The sequence below is a fragment of the Crocodylus porosus genome, unplaced genomic scaffold (genome assembly GCF_001723895.1).
Source record: "Crocodylus porosus isolate Cpor-Errol unplaced genomic scaffold, CroPor_comp1, whole genome shotgun sequence".
In the NCBI taxonomy this organism is placed as follows: domain Eukaryota; kingdom Metazoa; phylum Chordata; order Crocodylia; family Crocodylidae; genus Crocodylus; species Crocodylus porosus.
In genome coordinates, this window is record NW_017728949.1 from 58808569 (window position 1) to 58822811 (window position 14243).

General features: G+C 51.5%; 1 protein-coding gene across 2 annotated transcripts in view; it reads right to left on the reverse strand.

Annotated features, from left to right (window-relative positions):
- Positions 1-1686: 1686 nt before the first annotated feature.
- Positions 1687-14243, reverse strand: part of LOC109323168 (rho guanine nucleotide exchange factor 26-like) — a 22236-nt gene continuing 9679 nt past the window's right edge. For both annotated transcript variants that reach the window (XM_019554616.1, XM_019554617.1), the window contains exons 3-7: positions 11497-11668; positions 10508-10712; positions 8926-9536; positions 4836-4981; positions 1687-3413 (exon numbers count right to left, since the gene is read on the reverse strand). In XM_019554616.1, the coding sequence (XP_019410161.1) occupies positions 2618-3413; positions 4836-4981; positions 8926-9536; positions 10508-10712; positions 11497-11668 (1930 nt within the window). In that variant the 3' untranslated portion in view covers positions 1687-2617. The remainder of the gene's footprint in view (positions 3414-4835; positions 4982-8925; positions 9537-10507; positions 10713-11496; positions 11669-14243) is intronic.

Sequence of the window (14243 nt, forward strand, 5' to 3'; positions counted from 1 at the left end):
GTTCAGATCCCTCAGCGCTTCCTCCCTGGAGAAACTTCCTAAGCCTGTTCCTAGCAGCTGAAAGAGCAAGTCTGGTTGCTATAACATGACTTGCACTATTGCGGCTTGATAGGGGTGTCCTACCATTTAAAACAACATGAAACTAGTAACGACAGTAAGAAAAAACTAATACCAGGATTGGGGAAATAATAGAGAAAATGGATTTGCTTTATAGGAGATGCCACAGAGTTCTGCTGGTGCCACAACAGAGGAGCAATCGCCAAAGGCAGCTCGTGATCCAAAGTATCCAAAGAGGATGGGGCTGAACTGTTCTCAGCGCTGGCAGGTGAAGCCAATGTGGCAATGGGCTCAAGGGGCAGCAAGGGAAAAAGGAGCAATGGGCTCAGGTTCCAGCAAGGGAAGTATAGGTTAGATATTAGGAAGAACTTTCTCACTAGGAGGGTAGTAAAGCACTGGAACAGGTTACCCAGAGAGGCTGTGGACTCTGTCCTTGGCCGTTTTTGAAGACCTGGCTAGACAAAGCCTTGGCTGGGACAATGTAGCTAGGGCTGGTCCTGCTTTGAGCAGGGGGCTGCACTAGATGTGACCTCCTGAGGTCCCTTCAACCCTCAGTTTCTGTGATCCAGCCATCCCTGGCATGTATTTATAATGCCTCCGAAGGACTCAGAAAATGGCCCCTCCTACAGACGCAAACAACCATGAAAACAGTTCTTGAAATGCACAAAATGCAAAGCAGTGCGAGTTGACCAAAAATACTGACCTGTAGGCTGTTGTCTAGATGAGTCGCCAGGGTGTAAGGTAACATCTCAGCAGCTGTAGCAAAGTCTGATTGAGCGATCTCTGGGTTCTGCACGGCTGTTCAGCTCCAGAAAGACCAGGCTTTGGCAGACTGAAGGCTGCAGGACTACCTTAATATACATCTCCTGTGACATCAGGTGTCAAAGGAGGACTACACAAGCATGTATCTTGTGTGCAGACCTTCTTGGTGGGATTCACCTCTGGGCACAACCTGCTGTGAAGCAGCTCTGACCTCAACCCGTTTTCTAGGGAGAAGCCCTCTCTGGGTTGCAATCTGAGATGCATTGAACCACAGTCCAGGCACGCTTGATGTCATGTGTCTGCACCCTGACCGTCACGGCGTGTCGGTGCGCCGATTTACCTTGCTGACTCTGCAGACGTGAGACCGCATGCAGAAAGTGCTACAAGTTAAAATCTCTTGGCACTATTAAGCTTACTTACACTTTTGCTAACCAGTGTCTAAGTCAGAGCAATCTATGTGCTGTTGATGCCAATTGAAGTAGAGGTATTTCCTGTTGTGTGCCCCCCTTTCTCCCTCTTCTTTCCCTGACAGCTCTTACTTCTGCTCTCTCAGCTCCTGAGCTAGACAATTTGCATGAGACTAAGGAACACGTTCAGAATTGATATGTAGTGGAAAGGTTTACGCTGATCTAAAGCTGTCTAGCAACAGTGAGTGTAACAAGACTGGTGAGGCCAGAAATGGGACAGCTGTGCTAGGAGAAATTTCCTACCGCCTCAGTTGGAACCACCTGAATTTTTCTTAGGTGAGGCCAAAGAGAGATGCATGTTTCTCCACTCATCTAAATTCATCCTGTGACCAGCGAAATGTTACCTCTAGAAAACAAAATGGACTCAAAGCATAAGCCGAACACTGATCTAGAGTCGTCAGAGGGTAAGTATTAAACCACTTTATGTTGTTAATCTACAGTACAATGTAAAGTGTTCCTTTTTAAATTCTGAGATACAGTAGATTACATCATTTTAAATAATCACAGACATCTAAGTTCACCAGAAGTGGTAGTGGGGACTTATTTACATACCCACAGTCCTGAAACATTTCAGGTGACACTTTATTTTCCACCCGTCTGAAATGATGTCTCTACAGAGGTCGCTTAAAAATCTGATGGTTTTAATAAAGGGATATTGCTCTTTTTTCAGGGTCCTATAGGTATTTTGGAGAGTGTGTATGTGTGTGAGAGATTTTTTTTTTGTTCACTCTTTTTGTTTTTTCACATGCATGACATTCTGCATCTACTTGGTTGGGGTTAGAGATGAAAAAAAATTATTTATTTCTTTAACAATAAATCTTTCATTGACCGTAGAGGTATCAACTAATGAAATAGAATTTGTGCTAGAGAGGCTGGGAACCAGTCAAATGAGGTCATGATTGTGTCCAAACTTCCTCTCTTATTCAGTAATACTGAACCTGGCTTTTAATGCTGATGAAATATGTGCAACATTGGAAACCTCTCTCATGTTGTCCAGGGCAGTTCTTCAGCATCATCATGCAACTTGTATTACAACTTTTTCTTTCATGTGCTGTTAACAAGTTATGCTTCTTTCCAGAGAATGGATCTTCACAAGGAGCCTGTTCATCGTAAGCAAGTCCGTCTCAACTAGGCCATAAGTCAGTCTTGCTGGACTCCAAGGTGGGGCTGTAACGTCTGGTTCCCAGCCTGTTTGCAAATGATCGGCCTTGTTGGACCAAACTCACCCCTAGTTTAACTCCGCTGACTTTGAGGGAGTTGCACCAGAGATTAATTGAATCCACAGAGCCCGGCAATGTTTCTGTGCAGGTCTGGCTGGCTTAGCCAAGCTTTCAAGACCGGTTATGGGATGTGCTTATCATGATGTTGGGCAGAGCATTACGGCGCTTCTTCCAAGAGCCCAGCTCTCTCGAATACCTCCTGATCTGCCTGAACCAGTGGTGAGTCCGTGCCCTGTCACTGTCCCGGAACACAAAGGCCTCCCGCCTGATCTCAATGAGTTCAAACGTGTCGTCGCAGTCGGGATCTGCGGAGACGATGCAGTTACTCAGCCGCAAGGGCTCCCTGAGCAAACTGAACTTCCCGTTATTCTTGTCCCTGATGAGCACCAGCACCGCATCTTTCACCAGTCCCAGCTCGGCAGACTCCAGGCCGGACTCAGAAACTCGCTTCATGTTGACCATGAGAAGCACCTGCATGTTCTGAAACTTCAAGGTCTTGCTGCCCTTTTTGACCCACTGGCCATCCGGCGGCTGAGCCAGCTGCAGAGGTCCCTCCATCACGAAGCGTGTCTCTTCCCGCAGCCAGGTCATGGTTTTGATGGCAGTTTCCCTCATCTCAATGTTGATGACTTCCCTCCTCTTCTTGCTATCCTGGCGGAAGGAGCGCAGGGTCCACGAGTTCCCTTCTTGCTTGGTTTTCATGTTGATGTGCTCCAGGTGCGACTCAATGCGGCACTTGGCTTCCCGCAGGCTGCTGTGATCCGGGTGGTACTCGATGGTGGCTTTGATGATGCGGCTGAGCAGAAGCGGGTATTTGGTGACTCTCTGCAAAGGAGCCATCAGAAAGGACCTCAGGTTCATGCGCCGCAGTGCTGTGTTGTCGTTCTGGGAAACGTTGAGGAATATTCTGCAGGGAGGTGAAAAGGGAATAGTAATGAAGCGACACTGCTGGTAGCAGATGGTGAAAAACAGCATGCAAAATAACAAGTGTGGCCAGGGGAGGATCCAAGGGGGATGCACTTGCACCCCGTGCTTTGATTCCTGCTCCACCTGCCTGCAGTTCTGCTGTGGCAGCAGCATTTCTAGTCGGGAAGGGCTGAGGGAGTCACTTCACTTCCTGGCTCACTGTCATCTCCCCAATCCTTTCTAAACCTCTGTTCCACAGGTGTTAACAACCCTCTCTCCTTTATAACAGGCTTCATGTTGCACCCATCCAGGTATCCTTTGTTCTGCCATCCTGCTTTCTGTTCGCTGCTCCTAGTACTGGAGCTCCTATTTCACAGCCCTGCAGATTGTTTTTAACTCCTTCCAATGAAGTTTTTTTTTTTTTTTTGCTTCAATCTTAAACTGCAAAATCCAGCCCTGAGCCTATTAGTTTATTTTTAACAGGAGAAAAATGTGTGTTGTTTTATACATGATGATGCACCTCGCTTTCTGCACCCCAGCTTTTCCAAATTCTAGATCTACCCATAGGTATGGCACTGAGATATGCTGGATATTGAACCCCTGGCAGGGCCCCGCATATCCCAAGACCAGGCTTGTCCATCTACAGCTGCAGATCATGCCAGGTTATGGTGTGCATCTAGCCACCATGAGAGGCAATCCCAGCACTCTGCAAGGGAGCCATCATTATAACGTGGGTAGAGCTTGATCCTGGACTAACTGAGCTCCAGGGACTTCCATGCAGCTGCATCCATTTGCATCAGAGATTAATACTAATAACGTGTTCTTACACAGTACGTTTTATTGCTATTTCCCAAGCAAAGGGAGTCAGTTTTGTCATCTCTGTTCTACAGATGCAGCTGCTGAGGCACAGAGAAGGGAACTACCTTGCTCAAGATGATTCAGCAGGTCAGTGTCAGAGCTGGGAATACAACCTAGGTCTACCAGGTCCCAGTCCAGTGCTCCTTCCAGTAGGCAACACTGCCTCAATATGAAAATTCAACCCTTAATCTAGCTCCGGCCAGCAAGGCCTGAAAGCTGTTCCCATGTGTGGATTGGCTGGTGGCCTCTCTGAAATGAGGTTGGTGGGTTTCAGCTCAGTTCCCGATCAATGAGCCCTGGCATCACAGAAACATATCTCCGCAACAGCTGATCTGTGGGCTATGCCAGCCAAGAAGCCAAGGTCTAAACAGGGCAGAGACAGTGTGTCGTTCCCTAGCCCCTTGGAAATAAAGGACCTGTCAGATCAAGTCTGAAATGTACTGAGAAGCTGGATTCGCCTCTCTCCCAGCTCAGCAAAGGGAAAGCACATGCTAGCATCCAAGGCAGGTGCCTTCCAGCATACCCAGTTCACAAAGCCTAGATGTATAGGCCCAGCCTTGCTCACCTGAGCAGCTCTTTTTCCTTCTCCAGGGCATTGAGCATGTTCACGGACGATGACTGCTGGAGACAATAGGTCTGAAAGGCAGGCAGCATGTTGACAAACTCCAGGAATACCTCGCCAATGCACACGGTCATGAGATCGTCGTCGCCCTGCAAGCGCACATGGCAGCCGCTGTGGTCAGTTGATGAGAGAAGGGCACACAAGTGGGTCCGGCTAAGCTAGGGGCTTGGCACAATGTGCACGCGCTGTCAGGTACTGTACTTACGACCCTGGCGGTCCCATTGCCTTCTCAGTGTCATGCATACGGTTCCAGAGGCCAGGTTTTCAATGGAGCTCATCTGTGCACATTGAACCTAGCTCATGAGCTGCCGAATGCTTGAAAACCTGGGCCCTTTCTCCCTGGACTGCAAAGGACCCTTCCTACAGGAGGAAACTTAGACCCAAGGAAGTGCCCCAGTGGTATTTTGTATGTGCAGGAGAAACGGGACAGGCACTGTCATTATGGAGAGAGCTTGACCTTCCTAGACGGAGCTTGGAGAACAAGCGCTACCGATAGCAGGAGGCCCAGATGTGATCATTTCCTCACCAAATAGTCCTGCCTATTTCTCTTGTCTCTGCATTAGATCTTGCCTCAGCTCTGTTTCTTGTTGGCCTCTGTCAGCCTGTCCCTCCCTTGCCCATGCAGGACGTGTGCAGGACTCCCCCTGAGCCCACTTGTCTCCCTGACACAAGGGGATCCAGTGGCTTGAGCGAGTGGCAATGGGCAATCCGTCCTTTTCTAGGTGAGCAGCTTAAATGCAGTGTCAGCAGTCTCTGAGAGCCATGAGGTGACCCATGTAAAACAAGGAGCTGGTCTTGGTCTGGTCCCCAAACACATCTACCTCTGACCCTTGCTGGCACCTTGAGCCCAGCCAGCCCTGGCTTGCATGCTTCAAGAGCAGCAATGCACCAATGAAGCCACTCTCAAACATACCAGAGATCCAGGTGTTGGGAGCAGAGATGCAGCCCATGCCACTTTGCATTTAGCACCCTCACTGCCAGTGCCATCAGACCTACAGGCACTATCCCGGTCAGGAGACCACGTGTAAGGAGAGAGGAGTTATCAAGCCAGTGACACCTTGGACCACACAAAACACCCTCTCCTGAAGTGGGCTGGTGCCCAGGCCACTGCTGGGGATCAGAGTGTGTTCTCTGGCCCAGCGCTCCCAGGGCCTTTGCTGCAGGTCAGTCTGGCATAACGAGCCCACGTGACATTGCAAGCGTTCACGAAAAATGGGCAGTGGCTTAGTGCAACTCCTCCATGCACTCAGGAGCTGAACTGGTTTTGTGCTGTTTGGAGCTCCTGGGACCAGCTGTTCCCTGGGCTATGTGGGCACCTTTGATGGTTGCATAAAAATGTGTTTCCTGGTATTTTAACCCTGTGCATGAGCAAACAAATGAGGCCAGCAATGAGAATACAGTGCCATGGTAATGCCCGACTCAGGTGTTTGCATAACAAGTGGCCTGCAGTGATGGCTTCAGCAGTAACTCTGCATCCCCTTTCAGCACAGGGCTGGTTGCACAGGAGGCCATAGAGAAGGGGGGAGAGGGCAATGGGGCATAGGGGTGACAAAACAGGCAGCGGTTAGCAGCTGTTCCCCTGCTCTTGGCCATCGGCCCAGGGATCCTTGATGCATTGCTGCAGCTGGAAGCTGTCAGGGTTGGTGAAGGTGTGGCTGTGGCATGGTCTAATAAGTGTGGGCTGCAGGGACCCTTACCTACAATGGGCAATAGGTGGTTTGTGTTTCCTTAGCAGAGAGGAGTCTGCGCTGATCGCCTGCCCCTTCCCTGCTGTCTGGTGGCCTGGATTCATTTTTCGCTCTGTGCCAGAATCACTGCCATGGGGCTTGGAGAGCTCCTCTGTTGCCATGCAGTAGTGACTGCCCTGGGCCATGCCCGAGGTGGTGACCACACAGCCCTGTACCTTAAAGGGGACCGGTTGGTCCCTTGCTTTCAAAGTCGCAGGCATCATTTGCTGAATGAGCCCCATGACCTATCCATGCTGTGGTAAGGAGTGACTGAGAAGCTGGCTCTCCTGCACCCCAAGCTGCAGGCACTTTTGGCAAGAGACCCATGCATCCACATGCTCCTTTTCTTCACCCTGACCACAGACCCCTGGACTAACCCCTGCCTATTCCCTCTGCATGGTGATGACCGTTTGGGGGGCACGGGGCTCACTGCTGACCCCTACTGCCTTCACCTTACTGTGCAATGGGACTTTGCAGGGGTTTCTGTAGCTTCCATTTCAAGTGCCCTGCAAAAGCGCAGCCCTTGCCAGGCCAGCCTCCCTAAACCAGGGTCCCATGCCCCTGCTGGCCTCCATGCAGCCTTCTCCACACTGGGCCATGCAGTGCATGGGCCTGTGATCCAGGCAGCGAGGTTTAGGTTATGCCAGCTCATTCCCCCGGGGGATCCTCCTCCAGTCTTGGCTCCACTAGCAATGGGGGGATCTGTCTACATCTTCATTTCCCAATTTCTCATGTCACTGTCACTTCCCCAACAGGACTGTTGCAAGCATGAGGTTGATTCCTACGTCCAACCTGGTAAGAGATTGAGGCCTAAGTGAGATTTCCCTGAGGTTGCTGATATCACAGTGGCCCTTCATGCAGGATCAATGCCGAATGCTGTTAAGTTTCTTTATGGAACAAATTCCTCACTGCCCAAAGCACAGGTCACCTGCAGGGCTGATCATGAGTCTAATGGGGAGTTTTGGCTGGAGTCTGCTTGCAAAGTACAGACTCAGAGCAAAACAGTGGTGAGGGAGCTGAGTGTTTGATGCAGCTGTGGGTCCCAGAGAGAAGCAATAGGTGCTGCTGGGGGAAGGCAGTGAGGAAGCCCCAGATGCAGCCAGAGAAGCCCTTGGAGCATGAGATTGGGAAGGAGGTAGAGGAGGAGAAGAGAGCTTCGGACAGAGCCACTGAAAACAGGTGAGGAACGGGACACAAACTGTCCTGCTATTTGCATCCTATTGTACACACAGCAACTGGGCCTTGTACATCCTTGGCACTGAGAAGCTACCCTACCCCATCATCAAATCCTTCTCTTCCCAGAAACAACTTGCAAGACCTTGAATATTGGCTAACAGCTCAGGCTAACAGTGGTAGGATGGGGCCCACATCTGGATGGACGCGTTGCCAAAGCTGCCTCTTTTCCCTGGCACATCTTCCTGCTTCCTCTGGGGGTAAGTGAGAAACTATGACAAGGTTTTTCGGTGCCAGGAAAGTCAAAGCCAGTCACAGAGGAAGGAACTACAGGAGCAAATTGGACTAGAAGGATTTGCAGAGGCACAGCACAGTTGTGGGTAGATAACCATAAAGGGATTATGCAAATCCCTTGACACTGATTGACTAATAAGGGCTGACAGCCATGCCAGCGCAGGGATGTGCATGCTGCATAGTTATTAAAAATAACCTTCTGGTATTGATGCCAATGAGAGCCAAAGAGCCAATCAAAGTGCAGGGATCTGCATAATACAAGGGGGTGGGGAGCTGCCCTGCCGTTCCGAACTCTGCCCGCCAGACCTGATCCCGCCGGCGTGCGCAGGGTTAGCGCTCAGTGTCTCCTGTCTTCATTTGTGTGACCCCTGGCAAGTCGAGCAGCCCACTTCTCCCTGAGCCAAAAGGCAATGTGCCCAATCCTCAGTGAGGCCAAATCTGCACGGCTCCACTGACTGAAGTGGAGTTGACCCAACTCAACCAGCTAAAGATCTAGGCCAGTAACTTTGCATTCACTTCTGGTAACGGAGCCTCGCCACCTCCTCCCACCCCCGTGACGCACAGTGCATATGTCTCCTTACACCCACTTCATGGATGGGTCAGCTGAGGCACACGAGGCCAGATCCTCAGCAGATGTAAACCAGCACTGCTCTGTCACAACCAAGGAAAGGTATGCTGATAAACAGCAGCAGCCCAGAGATATAAAGTGACTATTGGGAGCGTCCGCATCCCAGGGGTGGGACCCACTTGACCACTCTCCATTAATGACATGACTTGTGGCTAGGCCGGCTAGCCCCAGTTGCTCAGAGGGGGAGCGAAGCCGAGCGCAGGGCCCGTACCTGATCAAAGGCCTGGTCGATCTCCTCCTGCAGGATCTCCAGGAAGTTCTCGTTGAGGTCGATCAGCTCCTGGATGTTGCTGAACACGCCCAGCAGCTGCTCCTGGGTCAGCAGCCCAGCCGCCTGCATGGGCAGGTAAAACTCCTCCTTGATGATCCGCAGGTCCTCGCCATAGCTGGCCTCCGTGTTGACAAACTCCAGGATCGACTCCTTCCGCTCGGTCCTGCGCTTCAGGCACTTCTCGCACAGGTTGGCCCGTCTCTTGTTGCGGTTCTGGGCATCTGTTTCCGGCGGGAAATCCCTCTCCCCACAGTCGGTGCAGGGCCTGTGCGCCTCCCAGGCCTGCAGGGAGCTCAGTGTCTCGGAGGCTCTGCTCTTCCATTTCCTGGCTGAAGCCTGGTCGATGCCGCTGTCCGCCCGCTCCACCTCCGCCGACCTGGTCCTGGCGGGATCGCTGTCCTTGTCGTCGCTCCTGCTGGCGATGCCGCTGTCGGCGCTCAGGCTACTGACGTTGCTCCAGCGGTGCTTGGATCGCAGGGAGCTGCTCAGCATGTAGCTGCTCTCGTCGAAGCTGCAGCCGTGGCCCACGTTGGCTTTGGCCACCACGGGACCTGGGAAGAAACAGAACTCGTGACAGCCTTCGAGAAGAGTTTGCATGGTAGACTCTGGCCACTTCCAGCCTTTCCACCCCCATCTCTCCTTTAGAGAGGAGCCATTCCCCCATCCTCCTCGCTAGCACACTGCGGACTGACCTGGGAGCACCCAAGCCACAGAGACCGGGATCCTCTGGGCTGTCACTCAGGTGGCCTCGGCCACAAATTGCCCTCTGATTTCAGGCTTGCATTGCAGAAAGGTCAGCTCCTCGGGGCATGTTCATCCAGAGAGCTCCACTCGTGTTGTGTATCCCCTGATTCACACCATCTGAGGGCCTCACCCTCTGCATGTACTTTGTGCAATAACCCATGCGGCCATGAGGTGTAACCAAGTGCTGAGTGGGCGACGGGATGGGGAGTGAGGCAGAGATAACGGGGTGTCCTGGGGCATTGTCCTAGTACAGAAACCCCTCCCCATGTTTCATGAATCACAGAAGTGAGAGCTGGGATCAACTCTCAGCTCATGCACTCATCCTCTGGGGCAAGTCATCCCCAGAGCGGGACGCAGCACTGGGACCGACTTCCTGCTACCTCTGCATCTTCCTTAGCTGGCAGCTGCTGGCAGCCGGTGAGGTCCTAACTTGTGCCCAGCTGCCTCGCAGCCCTTTTGACAGCTGTGGCAGGCAGGAACAGCTAAGAGCACAGGAGTATATCACTGCATCTCCCCCCTGCTACACGCAGCCATCTGGACCGAGCATGGGGGGGACAGAGACGGCACATTGGATGGCACTGGGCCTGATTCCCGCTCTGTGTGTGGCTGAGTCACCCCAGAGTAACTTCTCTGCAGTAATGGCATCAGTCCGGCCTGATGCCAGTCCAGCAGGGACCAGCCTCTGGCTCATCTTCCCGCTCAGCCCCTCTGCAGAGGGAGCAGGGCCCCTTTCCAATTCACCCAAGGGCAGGCAGCGCCAAGCCAGTTGTGCGGGTACCTGTGTCTCTCTCCTGCCGTCGCTTGTGGGCATGCTGCCGAGCAGCAGCGGCGATCTTCAGCTCCAGCTGTTTCCTCTTCACGGCATCGGCGGGCATGGGGTCGCTGAAGTGAGGCCGCAGGCGGCACTCCCGCTGGGCCTTGGCACACTCTGCCGCCTCGTGGGCCATGTCCGAGCTTGATCTGCGGCCGCTGGGACTTGAGCTCTGCAACACAGACAAGGGGCTTCAGAGCGGGGAAGGAACAGGGTGGGGGAGTTAAAAGCTGAGCGAGGGGCGCTCTGCCAGCTGCTGCCTGAAGTCGCAGCAAAGCCTGGTCCTGCTGCTGCAGAAGCTCACAGCAAAGCGCTGGAGGCTGGGCGGGAGGATAACAGCCTGGAGGGCAGACACCTGGCTCGCAAGCCCACCTCTGCTGGGTGACACCAGGCCATTTTGCCTCCTTTCGCCCTCTGTCTTGAGTGCTCCTTAGGCCAGGGACTTGCCCAAATGCGGGGCATTTGGGAGGTCGCTTCTGGACATGTTGTGGCAGGGCCACACGGCCTCTGTGCCAGGCCAAGATGCACACATGGTGCATCTCAGCAATGCAGGTTGCTCTCTCGAACGTGCTATCTGGCAAGCATCCTGAGCTGCTTTTAAGGCAGTGACACTGCCTCGGTGCTGGGGTTTGGTGTGGGCAAGGCAGGACGGGGGGGGTAGCAGTGCTGCTGAGCTCAGCCAAGAAGCAGTATGGGCAGCCCCGGCCCTTTGGCAGGCAGGGGGGCTCATAGTAGGGTAGTAGAAGATTGCTCTCAAATTTTCCAGGAGCCAGAAATCAAACCCAAAACAGTGCAGCAGAAAAGTCTGCTTTTGACGCTATCTGGGAGGCATGAATTTGCTTTGGACATTCATTCCCAGCCTCAAAAATCCACTTAGTCCACGTCCTTCTGACTCCTACCAGATTAAATGTCTAACAGTTGCAAGCACCCGGCCAAAGCCACCTTTTTTTCCTTACACTTGCTGCAGGTTGAGCATCGCCAGGTGTCTCATTATTTGGCTTGTTCCATGTCTGCGTTGCCATGGGAATCTCGGTAGACTGATTGCTGTCCTCTGGAGATGAGAGATCGGCTTTCCCCTGGTCACATGGTCCCTTGGATGGGGACTCAACGGCAGACTCAGTGCTGCAGCTGCGGAGAAGGAAGCAGAAGCCAATTAACATCATCTGGTGCACGTGCCACGCAGAGTCGCGGCTCCTGCTCTGAGCTACCGATATAACCTGGGATGCTCAACAGAGATGGCTCTGAGCACAGACCCCCAGGTCTAAACACCCAGTCATGCAGAGACAGCCCATCCTGACTGCATGCCCAGACCAGCCTTTCGCTTTCATAAGATCATCATGTGTATTTTAAGGACTCTAAAACCCAGCTCAGGTATGGTAGTAAATTCTGGCGGCTTCAGTTAAGCCAGTGTCAAGCCAGAGTAACTACTAATGTCTCAGATGGTCACAGTAGAGTTTTGTTCATGAAGTCCGAGTCCCAGGGGGGACCAAGAAAAACTCTTGCTAAGTAGGCCAGATGCAGCCTTTCAGAGACACCGCCAACACAGGAAACCAACTGTGTGTCTGGAAAAAAAAAATCAACTTCTGCCAGGATTAGTAACCCCTAAACATCACCAACAACTAAATCACCGAGTGGAAAAATATTGTTCTCTGTTTTCAGCTTGTTTAATATGGGGGTTCTGGCCAGGGCTGCTAAAATCGTTGGGAAGAGTCAAGGATTTCAGCAAACTTTGGATCATGCCTCACATGCAGCTGATTACGTTTAAAGAGTCCCCATGGTTGCTGTGCATGTTTTGTGCCTCTTCCAATGCTTTTAAAATCGTCCGTGTCCTGTCTGAGACCCGTGAGAGGAGGAGATTGCCCTTCTAGCCCTGCTGTCTCCTGCCCGTGGGAGTTGTGCAGTAACAAGGTGGAAAGAAATAGCCTTTGAATGGGGGAAGGGGAATGTAAAAGCCTGCAGCTTGGCAGATGGGAGTGCTGCATCTGACACTGCTTTGAGTTCATTTTTTCACAAATTGCACTCCATTTAAATTGACAGCGTCTTTTTAATATGAGAAGTTATTCTGAGACAAGGCGCGAGCAGCTTTTGGAGGAATAGTGAGAGAGCTTAGTCAGACTAAAGGATGGAGAATAAGAGAGGCATTCTTATGAGGATGACTTCTCTCTTCAGTTTATAACATGAGATGCTGTCAGGATGCAGAGTTCATTTTTTCTTGGTTCAAATTCCCTTAAGGTGGACAGACAGGACTGGACAGGGCTTTGGACAATGACAACAAGGACTGGGGACTGCAGCCTTTGTGCAATACTGACTATCTACCTACTGGTTCCTTCCTTACATAGCTCTTTACTCCTAGGCTAACGCTGATATGCCTGACAGCTGTGGATGTGCAGCTCCATCACAATTACAACATATAGGGCACATCTACACATGCAGTTACTGCGCAGTAACTTAGGTAACCAAAAATTACTGTGCAGTACAGGTGAGTATCTACATGTGCGCGCCCACAGTGTGCAGTAACTATGGTGACTTACACCAACTTATTTACACCAGCTTAAACTTACGCCTGAGTAGTTACTGTGCAGTAAGGCACATGTAGATGCCTTACAATGCAGTAACCATGTGTGTGTGGACTGACTCGGGACTAACTTGAGCCCCAAGTCAGTCCACACACGGTGTCACTGCGGTGTAAAGCCTGCATGTGTAGATGCTGGTGTAAGAACTGCTTACTGCACAGTAACTTACTGCGCAGTAAATGCACATGCAGACACACCCATAGGCACTTTTAACTGAGGATGGGTGAGCTGGTTCAGAGAAAGTAAAAGATTCAGATGCTGAACCAGTACTGGATCTGGTTCAGAACAAAACTTACAACAGCCCCAATTCTCCTTCACCACTGTTATAAGGGCTGAAATGTTGGCTTTAAGTTCTTAAATTGTAATTTTCTTATCTTCACGTACTCCGTACTTCCAGAACCCACCGGGACTAACAGGATTTGCAGAATTAGAGAAAGGATGGTCACAGTTGGGAGTATGTTGACAGAACGGTACAATTGTAATAGGAAGCTGTGAACCAGGACTCCTGGGTTCTGTTTTTAGCTCTTCCAGTGACTTGCCGTGCAGATTTGGATGTGTGTTGCAGACCAGAAATAATGTCATTGCTTCCACTTGTACTACAGAAGCACCCCTCGGCTTCCACCAAAATTAGTCACCCACTGCGCTATCGGCTATACAAACACTTTGTAGAGAGTTGCCTGGTCACATCAGTCCGAAACAGGGCAGGGTGGCACCTTAGAGACTAACTGGTTTAGAGAGCAAAGAGCGTTTATAGGCAACAACCTACTTGGTCAGAGGCTGACTGAACATTAGTAAGAGACGTCCCTGCTGCAAACGGCTGCCAGTCTAAATAGCACAGGAGTGTCAGGAAGAGCACAGAGCAACTGCAAACGCTTCCTCAGCCTGAAGAAGGGTGTTGGTACCCAAAAGCTTGCAAAGAAGAATGTTTCCATCTATCTGAGTTGGTCTAATAAAAGATACTGGATTTGCCCAAAGAACTATAGGCCAGTTAGTCTTACCTCGATCCTGGGCAAGCTTATTGAGAGAATTATTGGCACATGTCCACGAGGGGCCAGCGGGGGAGATTATGCTTAGGGGCAACCAACACGGGTTCATCAGCAGCAGGTCCTGTCAGACCAACCTGGTGGCCT